Below are 15,680 nucleotides of genomic sequence, written 5' to 3' on the forward strand. Positions count from 1 at the left end.
CTGGGCCCTTGCTGAGCATTCTGCATTTGCCTGTACCTCCTAGTGGCCCCACCCAGGGTCTTCCTCTGTAAGTGCTGCCCAGGGGAGGGGGCACAGTTGGGAACGGGCTGCAGGTTGGGCCCTGGGGCTCCCACCCGCCCTGTCCTCCTCTCTGCAGCCTCTCCCACAGGAGGAGCAGCCTCCCTCTCCCAAGCAAGAGCCAGATCGGGCAGCCCTGGCAGCAAGCCCTGTGCTCACACCCACCTTTCCCCCAGACCTCCAGGACCCTCAGTGTCCCAGAGTTGGCAGACTGCACCCAAAGGCACCCGTCAACTGCCACCTCCCAGGAAAGCTCACCTCACTTAATGCCCAGGAGGAATGCAATATAAACTGAGGCACAGTCAAGGAGGCTAACTAGCAGCTATCACAGAGGAGGGGGAGTTTTTGGAAGAGGTTGCTTGTTAAAGCAAATGAAATCCGCACTGTGTGGCATATCCAGCATTGTAACAAAACAAAAGGAACAACTTCAGACAGAATTTGGGAGGAAGTATTAAGTCACCCCAACCCTACCCAAGCCACCCCCATATCAGCTCCCTATTGGCGACTGCTTTCCTGGACTCCCCATTCCTGTGCTGGGGAGGCCTCCGAGCCTCGCCACCTCCGCGGCTTTCCCCATGTGGCTTCTGTGAGAGGGCTGAGGGGAAGGAGTGGCGGCTCCCCACACAGGTGCTCTGCTGTGGCATTTACCTTCTCCGCAGCTCCAGAGACGCTTCTTCCTCTAACAGAGGCCACTCGAGGCAGCAGCAATTTGCTCCCGGGCTTCCTCTGAGTCGCTGCCTGACTTGGAGCAGGAGCAGTGCATGACTCCCTGGGCAAAGCATGAGCAGAGTGCGGAGGCCCCGGCGCCCGGGTGAGGCTGGCCTGGGCACCAGAGCTGGGCAGGGCCGGGGAGGAGGCCAAGAGCCAAGGCTTGCCCACAGAGGGCCCCAGCAAGGGGCTGTCTGACAGGTAGTATGTCTCCCTTTTAAGAGACGTGGGGCTTTTCTTCATTTCCTTTTCTCTCTCAAAGAGGTTTATTTTTAATTTTGACTCCTGTATGAATCTTTCCACGCCCTGGCTCTGAGGGTCTTCAGGCTTGGCAGCCTGGGCCGCCTGGTTCCGGCTGCTGCTCTCAATCTGTAAAGCCAGTAAGTGAGCTTCTTTGTACACTTCCACGAACTTCTCCCCGGCCAGAGGGCTCCAGGCAAAGGGACTCTCAGACGCGGGCAACGAAGGCTGTTCGGGAACCGGATTATTTAATTCCAAGCTGGCAGCAATACATCTTTCTTTATGTCCAACGGGTCCGAAGAACACTTCATCATCTTCATTTGCACTATTTTGAAAAAAAACAATTATTAATAACTCATAACATTGGCATTTAAAGGAAAGACTTTGCTGAATGTGGTTATGCCCAAGGCAAGGGAAGAAAACTCATTTGTTTACCTTGAAGAAGACAATGAAAGATCGAAGTCAAATTTTTCATCGGCCAAAAGAAGAATGTCTAGGGGGAAAAAATCCACTGTTATTTTAGTGCCACAGCTGATAAAGAGAAAAATATTACCAGGCTCTATAGCTTAGAACTAATAAAGGTACTGTGAAATTTCACTCCTCAAAGTGTATGCTGTCATTATGTTAACTTAGTTTTTCATAGGAGGCTCTAAGTTAGATTTTTTCCTTTTTAAAAAAATTTTTAGGCCGGGCGAGGTGGTTCACACCTGTAATCCCAGCACTTTGGGAGGCTGAGGCGGGTGGATCACGAGGTCAGGAGATCGAGACCGTCCTGGCTAACACAGTGAAACGCCGTCTCTACTAAAAATACAAAAAAATTAGTCGGGTGAGGTGGCGGGCACCTGTACTCCCAGCTACTCCAGAGGCTGAGGCAGGAGAATGGTGTGAACCTGGGAGGCGGAGCTTGCAGTGAGCTGAGATTGCACTACTGCACTGTAGCCTGGGCGACAGAGCGAGACTCCATCTCAAAAAAGAAAAAAAAATTTTTTTAAATTTTTTCTAGTGACGAAGTCTCGCTATGTTGACCAGGCTGGTCTCGAACTCCTGGCCTCAAGTGATCCTCCTGGCATGGCCTCCGAAAGTGTTGGGGTTACAGGTGTGAGCCACCATGCCTGGACAATTTTTTTTTTTTTTTTTTTTTTTTGAGGCAGAGTCTCACTCTGTCGCCGGGGCTGGAGTGCAGTGACCGGATCTCAGCTCACTGCAAGCTCCGCCTCCCGGGTTTACGCCATTCTCCTGCCTCAGCCTCCCGAGTAGCTGGGACTACAGGCGCCCGCCACCTCGCCCGGCTAGTTTTTTGTATTTTTTAGTAGAGACGGGGTTTCACCGTGTTAGCCCGGATGGTCTCGATCTCCTGACCTCGTGATCCGCCCGTCTCGGCCTCCCAAAGTGCTGGGATTACAGGCTTGAGCCACCGCACCCGGCTTTTTTTTTTTTTTTTTAATTGCATCAGCTGGCTGGGCGTGGTGGCTTATGCCTGTAACCTCAGCACTTTGGGAGGTTGAGGCGGGCAGATCACGAGGTCAAGAGATTGAGAGCAGCCTGGTCAACATGGTGAAATCCTGTCTCTACTAAAAATACAAAAATTAGCTGGGCATGACAGTACACACCTATAGTCCCAGCTACTTGGAGGCTGAGGCAGGAAAATCACTTGAACCCAGGAGGCGGAAGTTGCAGTGAGCCGAGATGTCACCACTGCATTCCAGCCTGGGTGAAGAGAGAGACTCCGTCTCAAAAAAAAAAAAAAAAAAAAAAAGAAATTGCATCAGTCATTCTATGTTCGCTAAGCCACCCAAAAGCTTAGGTCCTTACTTTTAAGATATAATCTAAAATGCATTCACTGACTCATTCAACTAGCTTTTCAAGAAGAGATAAGTCATTTCCAGGTATAGAACATTTTCAAAAGACCACCTGCCTCAGCTCCCCTAGAATTAATTCCCCTCTTACGAGATACAAAACATCTATTCATAGTTCAACAATGAATTTAATATCACTCAAATGCACAGAGTAGGGACTCGATAAGAATGCATTGACCATCACTGCTTCTTGGGGTCCTTCCTGAACCCTCAGATAAAATGTACTCTGTACCCTACCCCATCCATAATTCTATTATCACAGCTGGCATGGCCCTGTCTGTCCAGGTTCTTCTAAAACAGATCACAGGCTCCAGGTTTGTGGGTCCCTCTGCAGGGGCACCTGCTCCCTGCTCCAGCTCCCCGCAAGGCTCCCGCAGTGCCTGGACCTCCCTTCTACCACTGCACTAGCCTCTGTGAGTGCCTCTTGACCCTTCTCCGGCCCCAACTAGACTATAAGCTCCTCCAAGATAACAATGTTGAACACTAACCCAAATTCCTAAATGTCCAGCTAAGGGCCTGGACACTTAGCAAATATTTATCAAAATGCACTGAAATACAGTATGTACTCAATACTGTAAAGCTTATAAAGCTCTCTCACAAATATTTTTATCTTAATAAACACTGCAGGCTGGTCAAGGTGGCTCACGCCTATAATCCCAGCACTTTGGGAGGCTAAGGTGGGTGGATCACTTGTGGTCAGGAGTTCGAGACCAGCCTGGTCAACGTGGCAAAATCCCATCTCTACTAAAAATAAAGAAAAAAAATTAGCCAGGCGTGGTGGTGGGCACCTGTAATCCCAGCTACTGGGGAGGCTGAGGCAGGAGAATCACTTGAACCTGGGAGGCAGAGGTTGCAGTGAGCCAAGATCGTGCCATTGCACACCAGCCTGGGTGACAGAGCGAGACCCTGTCTCAAAAAACAAAACAAAACTGGCCGGGTACGGTGGCTCACACCTGTAATCCCAGCACTTTGGGAGGCTGAAGCAGACAGATAAGGAGGTCAGGAGATCGAGACCATCCTGGCCAACATGGTGAAACCCCGTCTCTACTAAAAAATACAAAAAATTAGCCGGGCGTGGTGGCGGGCGCCTGTAGTCCCAGCTACTCGGGAGGCTGAGGCAGGAGAATGGAGTGAATCCGGGAGGTGGAGCTTGCAGTGAGACGAAATCGCACCACTGCACTCCAGCCTGGGCGACGGAGTGAGACTCCGTCTCAAAAAACAAAACCAAAAAAAAAAAAAAAAAAAGAGGGAAAGTGAAAAAATGGTATGGAGATAAACTATATAATCATCTGGAAAAATATCAACTACATTTGGTCCATGCCTCATACCACACCAGGCCAAATTCCAAATAAATCAAGGACTTAATGAAAAGAAAACATTAAACTGATAAGAACAGATACTACACTTGATCTTAGCCAAAAGGCCGAAATAAAGATGTTCTTTGAAACCAATGAGAACAAAGATACAACATACCAGAATCTCTGGGACACATTTAAAGCAGTGTGTAGAGGGAAATTTATAGCACTAAATGCCCACAAGAGAAAGCAGGAGAGATCTAAAATTGACACTCTAACATCACAATTAAAAGAACTAGAGAGGCAAGAGCAAACATATTCAAAAGCTAGCAGAAGGCAAGAAATAACTAAGATCAGAGCAGAACTGAAGGAGATAGAGACACAAAAAACCCTCCAAAAAATCAATGAATCCAGGAGTTGGTTTTTTGAAAAGATCAACAAAATTGACAGACCGCTAGCTAGACTAATAAAGAAGAAAAGAGAGAGGAATCAAATAGACGCAATAAAAAATGATAAAGGGGATATCACCACCGACCCCACAGAAATACAAACAACCATCAGAGAATACTATAAATGCCTCTACGCAAATCAACTAGAAAATCTAGAAGAAATGGATAATTTCCTGGACACTTACACTCTCCCAAGACTAAACCAGGAAGAAGTTGAATCCCTGAATAGACCAATAGCAGGCTCTGAAATTGAGGCAACAATTAATAGCCTACCCACCAAAAAAAGTCCAGGACCAGATGGATTCACAGCTGAATTCTACCAGAGGTACAAGGAGGAGCTGGTACCATTCCTTCTGAAACTATTTCAATCAATAGAAAAAGAGGGAATCCTCCCTAACTCTTTTTATGAGGCCAACATCATCCTGATACCAAAGCCTGGCAGAGACACAACAAAAAAAGAGAATTTTAGACCAATATCCCTGATGAACATCGATGCAAAAATCCTCAATAAAATACTGGCAAACCGGATTCAGCAGCACATCAAAAAGCTTATCCACCATGATCAAGTGGGCTTCATCCCTGGGATGCAAGGCTGGTTCAACATTCGCAAATCAATAAACGTAATCCAGCATATAAACAGAACCAAAGACAAGAACCACATAATTATCTCAATAGATGCAGAAAAGGCTTTTGACAAAATTCAACAACCCTTTATGCTAAAAACGCTCAATAAATTTGGTATTGATGGAACGTACCTCAAAATAATAAGAGCTATTTATGACAAACCCACAGCTAATATCATACTGAATGGGCAAAAACTAGAAAAATTCCCTTTGAAAACTGGCACAAGACAGGGATGCCCTCTCTCACCACTCCTATTCAACATAGTGTTGGAAGTTCTGGCTAGGGCAATCAGGCAAGAGAAAGAAATCAAGGGTATCCAGTTAGGAAAAGAAGAAGTCAAATTGTCCCTGTTTGCAGATGACATGATTGTATATTTAGAAAACCCCATCGTCTCAGCCCAAAATCTCCTTAAGCTGATAAGCAACTTCAGCAAAGTCTCAGGATACAAAATTAATGTGCAAAAATCACAAGCATTCTTATACACCAGTAACAGACAAGCAGAGAGCCAAATCAGGAATGAACTTCCATTCACAATTGCTTCAAAGAGAATAAAATACCTAGGAATCCAGCTTACAAGGGATGTAAAGGACCTCTTCAAGGAGAACTACAAACCACTGCTCAGTGAAATCAAAGAGGACACAAACAAATGGAAGAACATACCATGCTCATGGATAGGAAGAATCAATATCGTGAAAATGGCCATACTGCCCAAGGTGATTTATAGATTCAATGCCATCCCCATCAAGCTACCAATGACTTTCTTCACAGAATTGGAAAAAACGGCTTTAAAGTTCATATGGAACCAAAAAAGAGCCCGCATTGCCAAGACAATCCTAAGTCAAAAGGACAAAGCTGGAGGCGTCACGCTACCTGACTTCAAACTATACTACAAGGCTACAGTAACCAAAACAGCATGGTACTGGTACCACAACAGAGATATAGACCAATGGAACAGAACAGAGTCCTCAGAAATAATACCACACATCTACAGCCATCTGATCTTTGACAAACCTGAGAGAAACAAGAAATGGGGAAAGGATTCCCTATTTAATAAATGGTGCTGGGAAAATTGGCTAGCCATAAGTAGAAAGCTGAAACTGGATCCTTTCCTTACCCCTTATACGAAAATTAATTCAAGATGGATCAGAGACTTAAATGTTAGACCTAATACCATAAAAACCCTAGAAGAAAATCTAGGTAGTACCATTCAGGACATAGGCATGGGCAAGGACTTCATGTCTAAAACACCAAAAGCAACGGCAGCAAAAGCAAAAATTGACACATGGGATCTAATTAAACTAAAGAGCTTTTGCACAGCAAAAGAAACTACCATCAGAGTGAACAGGCAACCTACAGAATGGGAAAAATTTTTGCAACCTACTCATCTGACAAGGGGCTAATATCCAGAATCTACAAAGAACTCAAACAAATATACAAGAAAAAAAACAAACAACCCCATCAAAAAGTGGGCAAAGGATATGAACAGACATTTCTCAAAAGAAGACATCCATACAGCCAACAGACACATGAAAAAATGCTCATCATCACTCGCCATCAGAGAAATGCAAATCAAAACCACAATGAGATACCATCTCACACCAGTTAGAATGGCAATCATTAAGAAGTCAGGAAACAACAGGTGTTGGAGAGGATGTGGAGAAATAGGAACACTTTTACACTGTTGGTGGGATTGTAAACTAGTTCAACCATTATGGAAAACAGTATGGCGATTCCTCAAGGATCTAGAACTAGATGTACCATATGACCCAGCCATCCCACTACTGGGTATATACCCAAAGGATTATAAATTACTCTACTACAAAGACACATGCACACGTATGTTTATTGCGGCCCTATTCACAATAGCAAAGACTTGGAATCAACCCAAATGTCCATCTGTGACAGACTGGATTAAGAAAATGTGGCACATATACACCATGGAATACTATGCAGCCATAAAAAAGGATGAGTTTGCGTCCTTTGTAGGGACATGGATGCAGCTGGAAACCATCATTCTTAGCAAACTATCACAAGAAGAGAAAACCAAACACCGCATGTTCTCACTCATAGGTGGGAACTGAACAATGAGATCACTTGGACTCGGGAAGGGGAACATCACACACTGGGGCCTATCATGGGGAGGGGGGAGGAGGGAGGGATTGCATTGGGGAGTTATACATGATATAAACGTCATGCACATGTACCCTAGAACTTAAAGTATAATAAAAAAAAAATAAAAAAAAATAACAACCTTACAAGTTTATTGGCAAAAAAATTTAAAAATCAACTGGCTTAATGGAAATGAAAATGTCCTTAGCATGATATTTTGAAAATTCGTAACATTCATTTTTAGAACAGTAATTTTCCTATTATAAAAGTAATAGATGCTTCTTTGAATTTGAAAAACGTAAATGTAGAAAGGAAAAAAATCAGTAATTGTGATTTTTGGTACCCAAAGATACTCTTTCTGACGTTTTGCTGAATATTCATTTTTTCTATTAAAATGATTAAAGCAATAATCACAAAAAAAAAAAAAAAGAAAGAAAAGAAAAGAAAACAAAGCCCTAAACAAACAAACAGCAGCTATCAGGAAGTTTTTATAACGTGGGAATGTGGACATCTAACTATGACACAAAACCGGAAGCTACCAAAGATTGATCGGTTGGGCCCAGTGGCTCACATCTGCAATCCCAGCACTTTGGGAGGCTGAAGTGGGAGCGACGCTTGAGCCCAGAAGTTTGAGACCAGCCGAGGCAACATAGGGAGACCTCGTCTGTAAAAAAATACAAAAAGTAGCTGGGCGTGGTAGTCTCCCCTGCTAGGGAGGCTTAGGAGGGAGGATCGCGTAAGCCTAGGAGGTCAAAGCTGCAGTGAGCCATAATCTTGCCACTGCACGCAGGCCCAGGCAACAGAACGAGAACCTGCCTCAAAAAATAAATAAAAAAAAAATAAAAGATTGACCTTCAAACATTAAAATTTGTAACATCTCTGTGTGGCAGAAATCACAATAAGTTAAACAAGAAATGGGGAAAAAATATTTGCAACTCGATTCATAAAGGGCTAACTCATGAAGTGTATCTACGAAGTAATAAAAAATTAACAATCTAATAAAGATAGAAAAAGGATACAAACAGATAAAGTTCACAGAAAATAAAACAAAACATTCTTTTTTTTTCTTTTTTTGAGACAGAGTTGCGCTCTTGTTGCTCAGGCTGGAGTGCAATGGCGCTATCTCGGTTCACCATAACCTCCGCCTCCCAGGTTCAAGTGATTCTCCACCCTTAGCCTCTTGAGTATCTGGGATTGCAGGTATGCACCAGCATGTCTGGCTAATTTTGTATTTTTAGTAGAGATGGGGTTTCTCCACATTGGTCAGGCTGGTCTCGAACTTCCGACCTCAAAACTCAAAGATTTATGAGCTGTAGGCAAGGTTGTGGGGAAAGAGACAATTCCTACACTGCCAGGGAAGGTGTAAATTATCACAGCTCTCTAGAGGGCCTGGCAGTACCTATCAAAGTAAGAAATATACACCCTCTTCGACCCAGCAAGTCTACTTTTGTGAGTGTATCCTACAGACACTCGCAGGTGTGGAAAGCAACGTGTTGCACAGTTATGCGGTGTCCACAGTTATTTACGGCAGCATCACTGCTAACAGCAAGACACTAGGCACAAACTAAACGTTCATCCACAGCAGATGAGATGAAACATCCCCATGGTGGAACCCTGTATAGGTACAAAAACTAGTAACGCTCTTCATGTGTCGATACACAATATTCATCAAGATAAATTAAGCCTGAAAAACAAGACACAGGACAGGGCTCTCCATGCTATATGGAAAGGGGGGCGCAACACTCTGTGTGTGTTGGCTCCCACTTGCACAGATTATGTCTGCAAGGACACCCAAGAGACTGATGACATCGATGGCCCTTGGAGGGGGCAACTAAGTGACTAAGAGATATAGAGAGGGAGCCATTTCACTTTTTACACCTCTGAATTAGGAAGTCAATTTCAGAAACTTCCAACTGTCTGGCGTGGAAAAAGAATCCAGGACTAGAACTCAGGGAAGCACTCTTCTGCTCCAGACTCTGTGACTGGCTCCAAGGGGCCCTGGGCTGGCTGACTTGCTCAGCCTGCAAACACTTGAGCACCCACAACAGACCACATCCTCCACTAGGTGCCAGGCAGACTTGGGATACATGCAGCCTGCCCTGGAGGGTGCCCCAGGCAGTGCGATGAGAGTTATGTAGAGGTGGGAACACCTGTGAGAAAACACCAAAGTGCGTGTGTGAGATGAAGGGGTCAGAAGTCAGAGTGGCTGGAAGAGGTGAAAACACAAGTTGGCTCAGATCACAGAGGGTTTGCAAGCCACGGCAAGAAGCTTTCATTTTCTCCAAAATGGGATAGGAAACTATTACAGGGCTTTAAGAAAAGAGCTTTAGGCCTGGCGCGGTGGCTCACGCCTGTAACCCCAGTACAGTGGCTGAGGCGGAGGCTGAGGCAGGTGGATCACTTGAGGTCAGGAGTTCGAGACCATCCTGACCAACATGGTGAAACGCCGTCTCTACTAAAAATACAAAAATTAGTCGGGTGTGGTGGCACATGCCTGTAATCCCAGCTACTCCGGAGGCTGAGGCAGGAGAATTGCTTGAACCCGGGAGACAGAGGTTGCAGTGAGCCAAGATCGTGCCACTACACTCCAGCCTGGTGACAGAACGAGACTCCATCTCAAAAAAAAAAAAAAAAAAATTCTGGGTGCAGTGGCTCACGCCTGTAATCCCAGCACTTTGGGAGGCCCAGGTGGGCAGATCACGAGGTCAGGAGATCGAGACCATCCTGGTTAACATGGTGAAACCCCACCTCTACTAAAAATACAAATTAGCCGGGTGTGGTGGCGGGTGCCTGTAGTCCCAGGTACTTGGGAGGCTGAGGCAGGAGAATCGCTTGAATCCAAGAGGTGGAGGTTGTAGTAAGCCAAGATGGCGCCATTGCACTTCCGCCTGGCCAACAGTGAGACTGTCTCAAAAAAAAAAAAAAAGGAAGAAAAAAAGAAAAGAGAAGAGCTTTATAATCTAACTTGTGTTTTTAAAAGGTAACGTTTCTGTGTAGAAAGTGTATCCGAAAGGAAGCATTACAAATGAACATACTAGCCAATGGGAATCATATACAAGTAGGAGTGGGTGAGACAGCATGGCTGAGACCCAGAGAGCAGCATCTGGATGTAGATGGAGAGTCTGTAGACGGATCCAGGATATATTCTGAAGGTGGAGATGATGGTAGCTGGTGATGGCATGAATGTAGGAGGTTCTCAGTTTGGACAGCTGGATGAAATGGAGAAATAAAATAGGTGATGGGAAAGACAAAAAGAACAGGTTAAGAATAGGGCATGCGGATGCAGACGGGGTATGCCGAGTCTGAGATGAGACGTGCGTGTGAAGACGCCAAATAGGCAGGTGAATATACAAGCCCAGAGCTCAGAGGAGAGGCTGCGCTCAACACAAAACTTGGGCGCCGCAGACAGCAGATGAGCTGTGCAGCCATGGGAATGCTGACCGCCCTGAGAACGAAAGCACAAAGCTGTCCCAGAGCAGGTCTTGGGGAAATCAGCCTCAGAAGATGGCAGAAGAGGAGGAGCCCACACAGAGACAAGATACACCAGCCAGAGAGGCAGGAGGAAAACCAAGAGCGCCTTGGACTCCAAGCCAGGGAAGTTTCCAGAAGGACGAATGTTACTGAAAAGCTGACTGAAGATAGAAAAATGACAAGAGATTTGGCAATGTGAAAGTTGCCAGCGACTGATGAAAGCAGCTTGAATGGAGTGGTAAGGATGGAAGCCGGAACGGGAGGGATTGAGAGGTGGAAAAAAATGGCAGAACAAAAGTGAGAAAGCTCTCCAAGTTTGGCTTGGAAGGAGAAACACGGCAATGGAGAGGCAATGGAGGAGACGTGGCAACCAGTGAGACAAGGGAACATATCTGTATGTGGATGAGAATGATCCAGTGGACAGGGGAAAAGTAAGGAAATGAAGCCAGGTCAACGGAAGTGGGGAAGGCCTCAAGAAGGAGCAGGGGGTGCAGCATGCACGTGGAAGGGACATATTTGAAAGGAAGGGCATGACAGGAAGGAGGAGAGGGGTGCAGAGGCAAGCGCCTTTCTAGATATGAAGAAAATGCAACACTGATTTGTAAAGTCTCCAGGAGAGTTCCTGCAAAATGGAGGCGTTGAGGATGCTTGGGGCAGGGAGCGGTAGTTCACACCTGTAATCCCAGTACTTTGCGAGGCCCAGGAAGGTGGATCACCTGAGGTCAGGAGTTTGAGACCAGCCTGGCCAACATGGTAAAATCCCATCTCTACTAAAAAAAAGAAAAATCAGCCAGGCATGGTGGCAGGTGCCTGTAATCCCAGCTACTCCGGAGGCTGAGGCAGGAGAATCACTTGAACCTGAGAGGCAGAGGTTGCAGTGAGCCAAGATAATGCCATTGCACTCCAGCCTGGTAGGCAGAGTGAGACTCGGTCTCAAAAAGAAAGGATCCTTGGGTTGTGTGAGAACCGAAGGATACAGCGATGTCAAAATGCTTTGTGAGGCTGGGTGAGGTGGCTCACACCTATAATCCTAGCACTTTGGGAGGCTGAGGCAGGCAGATTGCCTGAGCTCAGGAGTTCAAGACCAGCCTGGGCAACATGGCGAAACCCCGTCTCTGCTAAAATTACAAAAACTAGCCAGGTGTGGCAGCGGGTGCCTGTAATCCCAGTTACTAGGGAGGCCGAGGCAGGAGAATCCCTTCAACTCAGGAGGCAGAGGTTGCAGTGAGTACAGATCATGCCTTTGCACTCCAGCCTGGGTGACAGAGTGAGACTCCATCATTAATAAATAAATAAATCCAGCCGGGCGCGGTGGCTCAAGCCTGTAATCCCAGCACTTTGGGAGGCCGAGACGGGCGGATCACGAGGTCAGGAGATCGAGACCATCCTGGCTAACACGGTGAAACCCCATCTCTACTAAAAATACAAAAAACTAGCCGGGCGAGGTGGAGGGTGCCTGTAGTCCCAGCTACTTGGGAGGCTGAGGCAGGAGAATGGCGTAAAACCCGGGAGGCGGAGCTTGCAGTGAGCTGAGATCCGGCCACTGCACGCCAGCCCGGGGGACAGAGCAAGACTCCGTCTCAAAAAAATAAAAATATATAAATAAATAAATAAATCCAGACAAACACACAAGAAGAAAGGAGTTTTGGGCCAGGCTCACTCATTAACATGGTCTTCAAGATCCTAAACAAGTCTTAGCAAACAGAAACCAGCGACAAACAAACAAGGAAACATCCAATTCAATACAATAAACATTTGAGCGCCCACAAAGCGTCACGTACTGTTCAGGGGATGGGGGCACTGCGCTAAATACAACTGATGAGAATCCTGACGGTGATGAAACTTAAAATGGGGAGGAGGTGAAAGAAAACCAGAAAATAAAAGCAAATGTCATGTGTCTCACAGGTGCAGATACAGACGAGCACTTGAGAAAGAAAGAATGTCTCAGGGAAACATTAAATCAACCTCCATTGCTACTGAACGTCCTGAACAACGACAGCGCTGCAGCAGCTAGGACTTGCCTTCCTTCTTAGGGTTATCCATGTTCGCGTCCCCTGCCCGGCAGGCTGAAGGCTCATCGCGGCCGCCGCCTCCTTCCATGGAGAGAGTTGTCAGAAGTCACTGCAGGGTGGAACGGGGCCAGAAGGTGAGTGCGTGTCAGAGCCCAGGGCTCCTGGTTCCTTCAGCCCTCGGCTCACAGGGGGCAGAGAGAGCTGAAGGCCGCGGCCAGGTCTGGGAGAGGCGGCGCGGGGTCCGCTCTGAAATGATCGCATCCCAGGGGACCCCAGGGGTCGAGTGCCGTCAGGCCGGGAGTCAGCCCGAACGCTATCGGACGAGATAACGGAATTCTCGGCTCCTGGGCCAGAGTGTTGAGGGCTCTGGTTGCCTGGGGGGCAGCCCTGAACCTCCTGGCATCCCCGACCACAGCGCGAGGGGCCCCGGTGACCCCTGCTCGAGCCCAGGCCCGACTCCTGGCGGCGCGCGGCCCCTTCCCGTCCAGAGAACAGCGGGCACCGCGCCGCACCTGGCCCACCGCGAAAGCCTTGCCCCCGACTCTGACCCCACCTTACCCGAAGCGGCCAACGATGCGGGACGCGCCTCCGGCACGAATTTAAACGCGCCGCCGGGCGACGCGGGCTGCCGATTGGTCGGTTTGAAAAGGGCTCCTCTCGGGCCCGGTGCATCCCGGGTATTGTAGTCTGGACGCTGGTAAGAAGCGTCCAGGCGCATGCGCACTACTTCAGCACAGCGATTGGCTCCGCACGGCATCAGGGCGCACCCACCCGGAATTCTGCCCGGCCTGGCCGCTACGTGTTACCTAGCTATGCGCGTCCAGCCGGAACCATGTATGGCAGTTCCTTGTGTGTAGGGAGAAAGTTAAAACTGCCACGTAAGGGTTTCGATGGGAAGACTAAAAGTAGGCTCACCCACCTGCTGTGAAGCAGCGCGCGCCAGCTGTTACTAACAGTAGTGAAAAGGCGGGGGTCCCTGCCCGAGGCGCGCACGGGGGCGCCGGCTGACCCAGAGACCAGAGGGAGACTCATGGCCGGAGCTGCACAGCCTGTGGGGCCGGAGGGGAACCGTCGCCCTTGGCGGGCTTCCCCAACTGCCAAGGCCTGAGGACAGCCGAGGACGTGACGGGAGTCTGTCCTGGGTTTTACAGGCCGGTTGGGGAGCTGCGCTGGAGGAGAGAGTCAGGGGCTGGGGCCCGGTGATGGAGCCTGCCTTGGGGAATCCATGTGTTGGAGAGGGTGGGAAGCAGATAGGATAACCCTGACCTGAGCCATGGAGACGCAAGGACAGAACTGGTAGACGGGTCAGTGGGCAGCAACTTAAGGCTGACCTCGCTTGAGCCTTTGCCTGCGAACGAGGTATAATACCCACCTCGGGGGCTTGAGGATCAAATTAGGGGCTCCACCCACGGCAAAGTGTCACTAAGCGGGAGCTCTGATTATCCAGGACTGATGGCTGGAGGAGGATGCAGGAAGAGGAGCCTGGGAGGACCCGCTCTGGAAAGGATGGAAATCGAGAGCACCATTCTCAGGGACGAAGATAAGCTGTTTACTTGGGGCAGGCTGCGGGGAGAGCTGTCTAGCAAGCAGCCCCGGGGGGGGGGGGGGTGGGGGGGGGGGGGGACCTAAGGTAGAGGCCTTATAGGCTGGCTGGCGCCACTTCTGGGTCCCATGTCCCTGGTTTTGCATCATCCACACCAATCACTCCATGTTGCTGTGTTCCTTCACTAGAAGACTGTGGGCTCATAAAGGGCAGGGCAGTCCTCACACCAGTCTCCCCAGCCTCACCCAGCCCGGCACAGGGCACCAGGCAGGGACAGAGAGTGCTGGGGTAGGTGGGTGTGGTCAAACAGCTTGGAAAGAGTTTGGCCTGCTCATTGCTTTCCCCTCAGCTCATCCTGGGGATGTCTGCTGGGAGAATGGCAGAGGGATCCCCAATATTCATTCCTGATACTCCTCCTCTCCTTGTATCATATCAGCACACAGTAGGTGTGGCCTATCTATGGCAGATTCATTTCTGCCCCTGATAGGATTTGCTGTAGTTTGGATGTGTGTCCCCTCCAAATCTCATGTTGAAATGTGATCCCAATGTTGGAAGTGGGGCCTGGTGGGAAGTAATTGGGTCGTGAAGGCAGAATGGTTTAGCACCATCCCCTTGGTGATGAGTTCTTGCTTAGTTCACACAAGATCTGGTTATTTAAGAGTCCAAGACCTCCCCTTCTCTCTCTTACTCCTGCTCTCACTATGTGATACACTGGCTCTCCGTCACCCTATGTCATGATCTTAAGTTTCCTGAGGTTGCACCAGAAGCAGATGCCAGCACCATGCTTCCTGAAAAGCCCATGGAACTGTGAGCCAATTAAACCTCTTTATAAATTACCTAGCCTCAGGTGTTTCTCCATAGCAATGCAAGAAGGCCTAATACAGAGTTCAACTTCATTTATTTATGCATTCATTCACCAACTTTCACTGACAGCTACTCAGTGCAGGCCATGTGCCAGGTGATGCTGGGGACAGATGCTGTCCCTGACCTGGAGAGGTCACGGCAGGGGTGCAATAGCAAGGACACGTGCCAAGGGCTGAGGGGCACAGAGGCAGCACCCTCACCAGCCTGCAGTGGGGGTTGGGGGGTAGAAGGCTTCCTGGAGGAGGGACCAGGGTTCCCAATTGCACAGCTAAGTCCATGTCTTGCTTGGAACCAGGAGAGGGGAGGGAGGCTCCCCTTAGGACATGTCCCCTAGTTCCTGGGTAGAGAAGGCGACTCTCTGGAAATCCTACTATAATTACCCATTTTCTTGACTAGATGCCCCACCTACTTTTTTTTTCCCCCTTGAGATG

At 48.2% G+C, this 15,680-nt stretch overlaps 1 protein-coding gene, 1 long non-coding RNA gene and 1 pseudogene across 2 annotated transcripts in view; 1 reads left to right on the top strand and 2 right to left on the bottom strand.

Annotated features, from left to right (window-relative positions):
* Window positions 1–13,519, bottom strand: part of GTSE1 (G2 and S-phase expressed 1) — a 38,215-nt gene extending 24,696 nt beyond the window's left edge. Inside the window, exons 1-4 of the mRNA XM_033233564.1 lie at window positions 13,401–13,519; window positions 12,852–12,951; window positions 1,462–1,519; window positions 727–1,351 (exon numbers count right to left, since the gene is read on the bottom strand). Coding sequence (XP_033089455.1) covers window positions 727–1,351; window positions 1,462–1,519; window positions 12,852–12,930 — 762 coding nt within the window. The 5' untranslated portion in view covers window positions 12,931–12,951; window positions 13,401–13,519. The remainder of the gene's footprint in view (window positions 1–726; window positions 1,352–1,461; window positions 1,520–12,851; window positions 12,952–13,400) is intronic.
* LOC117096800 lies at window positions 4,191–4,318 on the bottom strand (annotated as a pseudogene).
* Window positions 13,520–14,060: 541 nt separating the features above from the next.
* LOC117096315 lies at window positions 14,061–15,221 on the top strand. The gene is made up of 2 exons (XR_004442448.1): window positions 14,061–14,201; window positions 14,290–15,221. It is a non-coding gene; the product is annotated as an uncharacterized LOC117096315 (long non-coding RNA).
* The last annotated feature ends 459 nt before the right edge of the window (window positions 15,222–15,680 follow it).

The sequence above is a fragment of the Trachypithecus francoisi genome, unplaced genomic scaffold, assembly GCF_009764315.1.
Source record: "Trachypithecus francoisi isolate TF-2019V2 unplaced genomic scaffold, Tfra_2.0 Lachesis_group14, whole genome shotgun sequence".
Lineage (NCBI taxonomy): Eukaryota > Metazoa > Chordata > Mammalia > Primates > Cercopithecidae > Trachypithecus > Trachypithecus francoisi.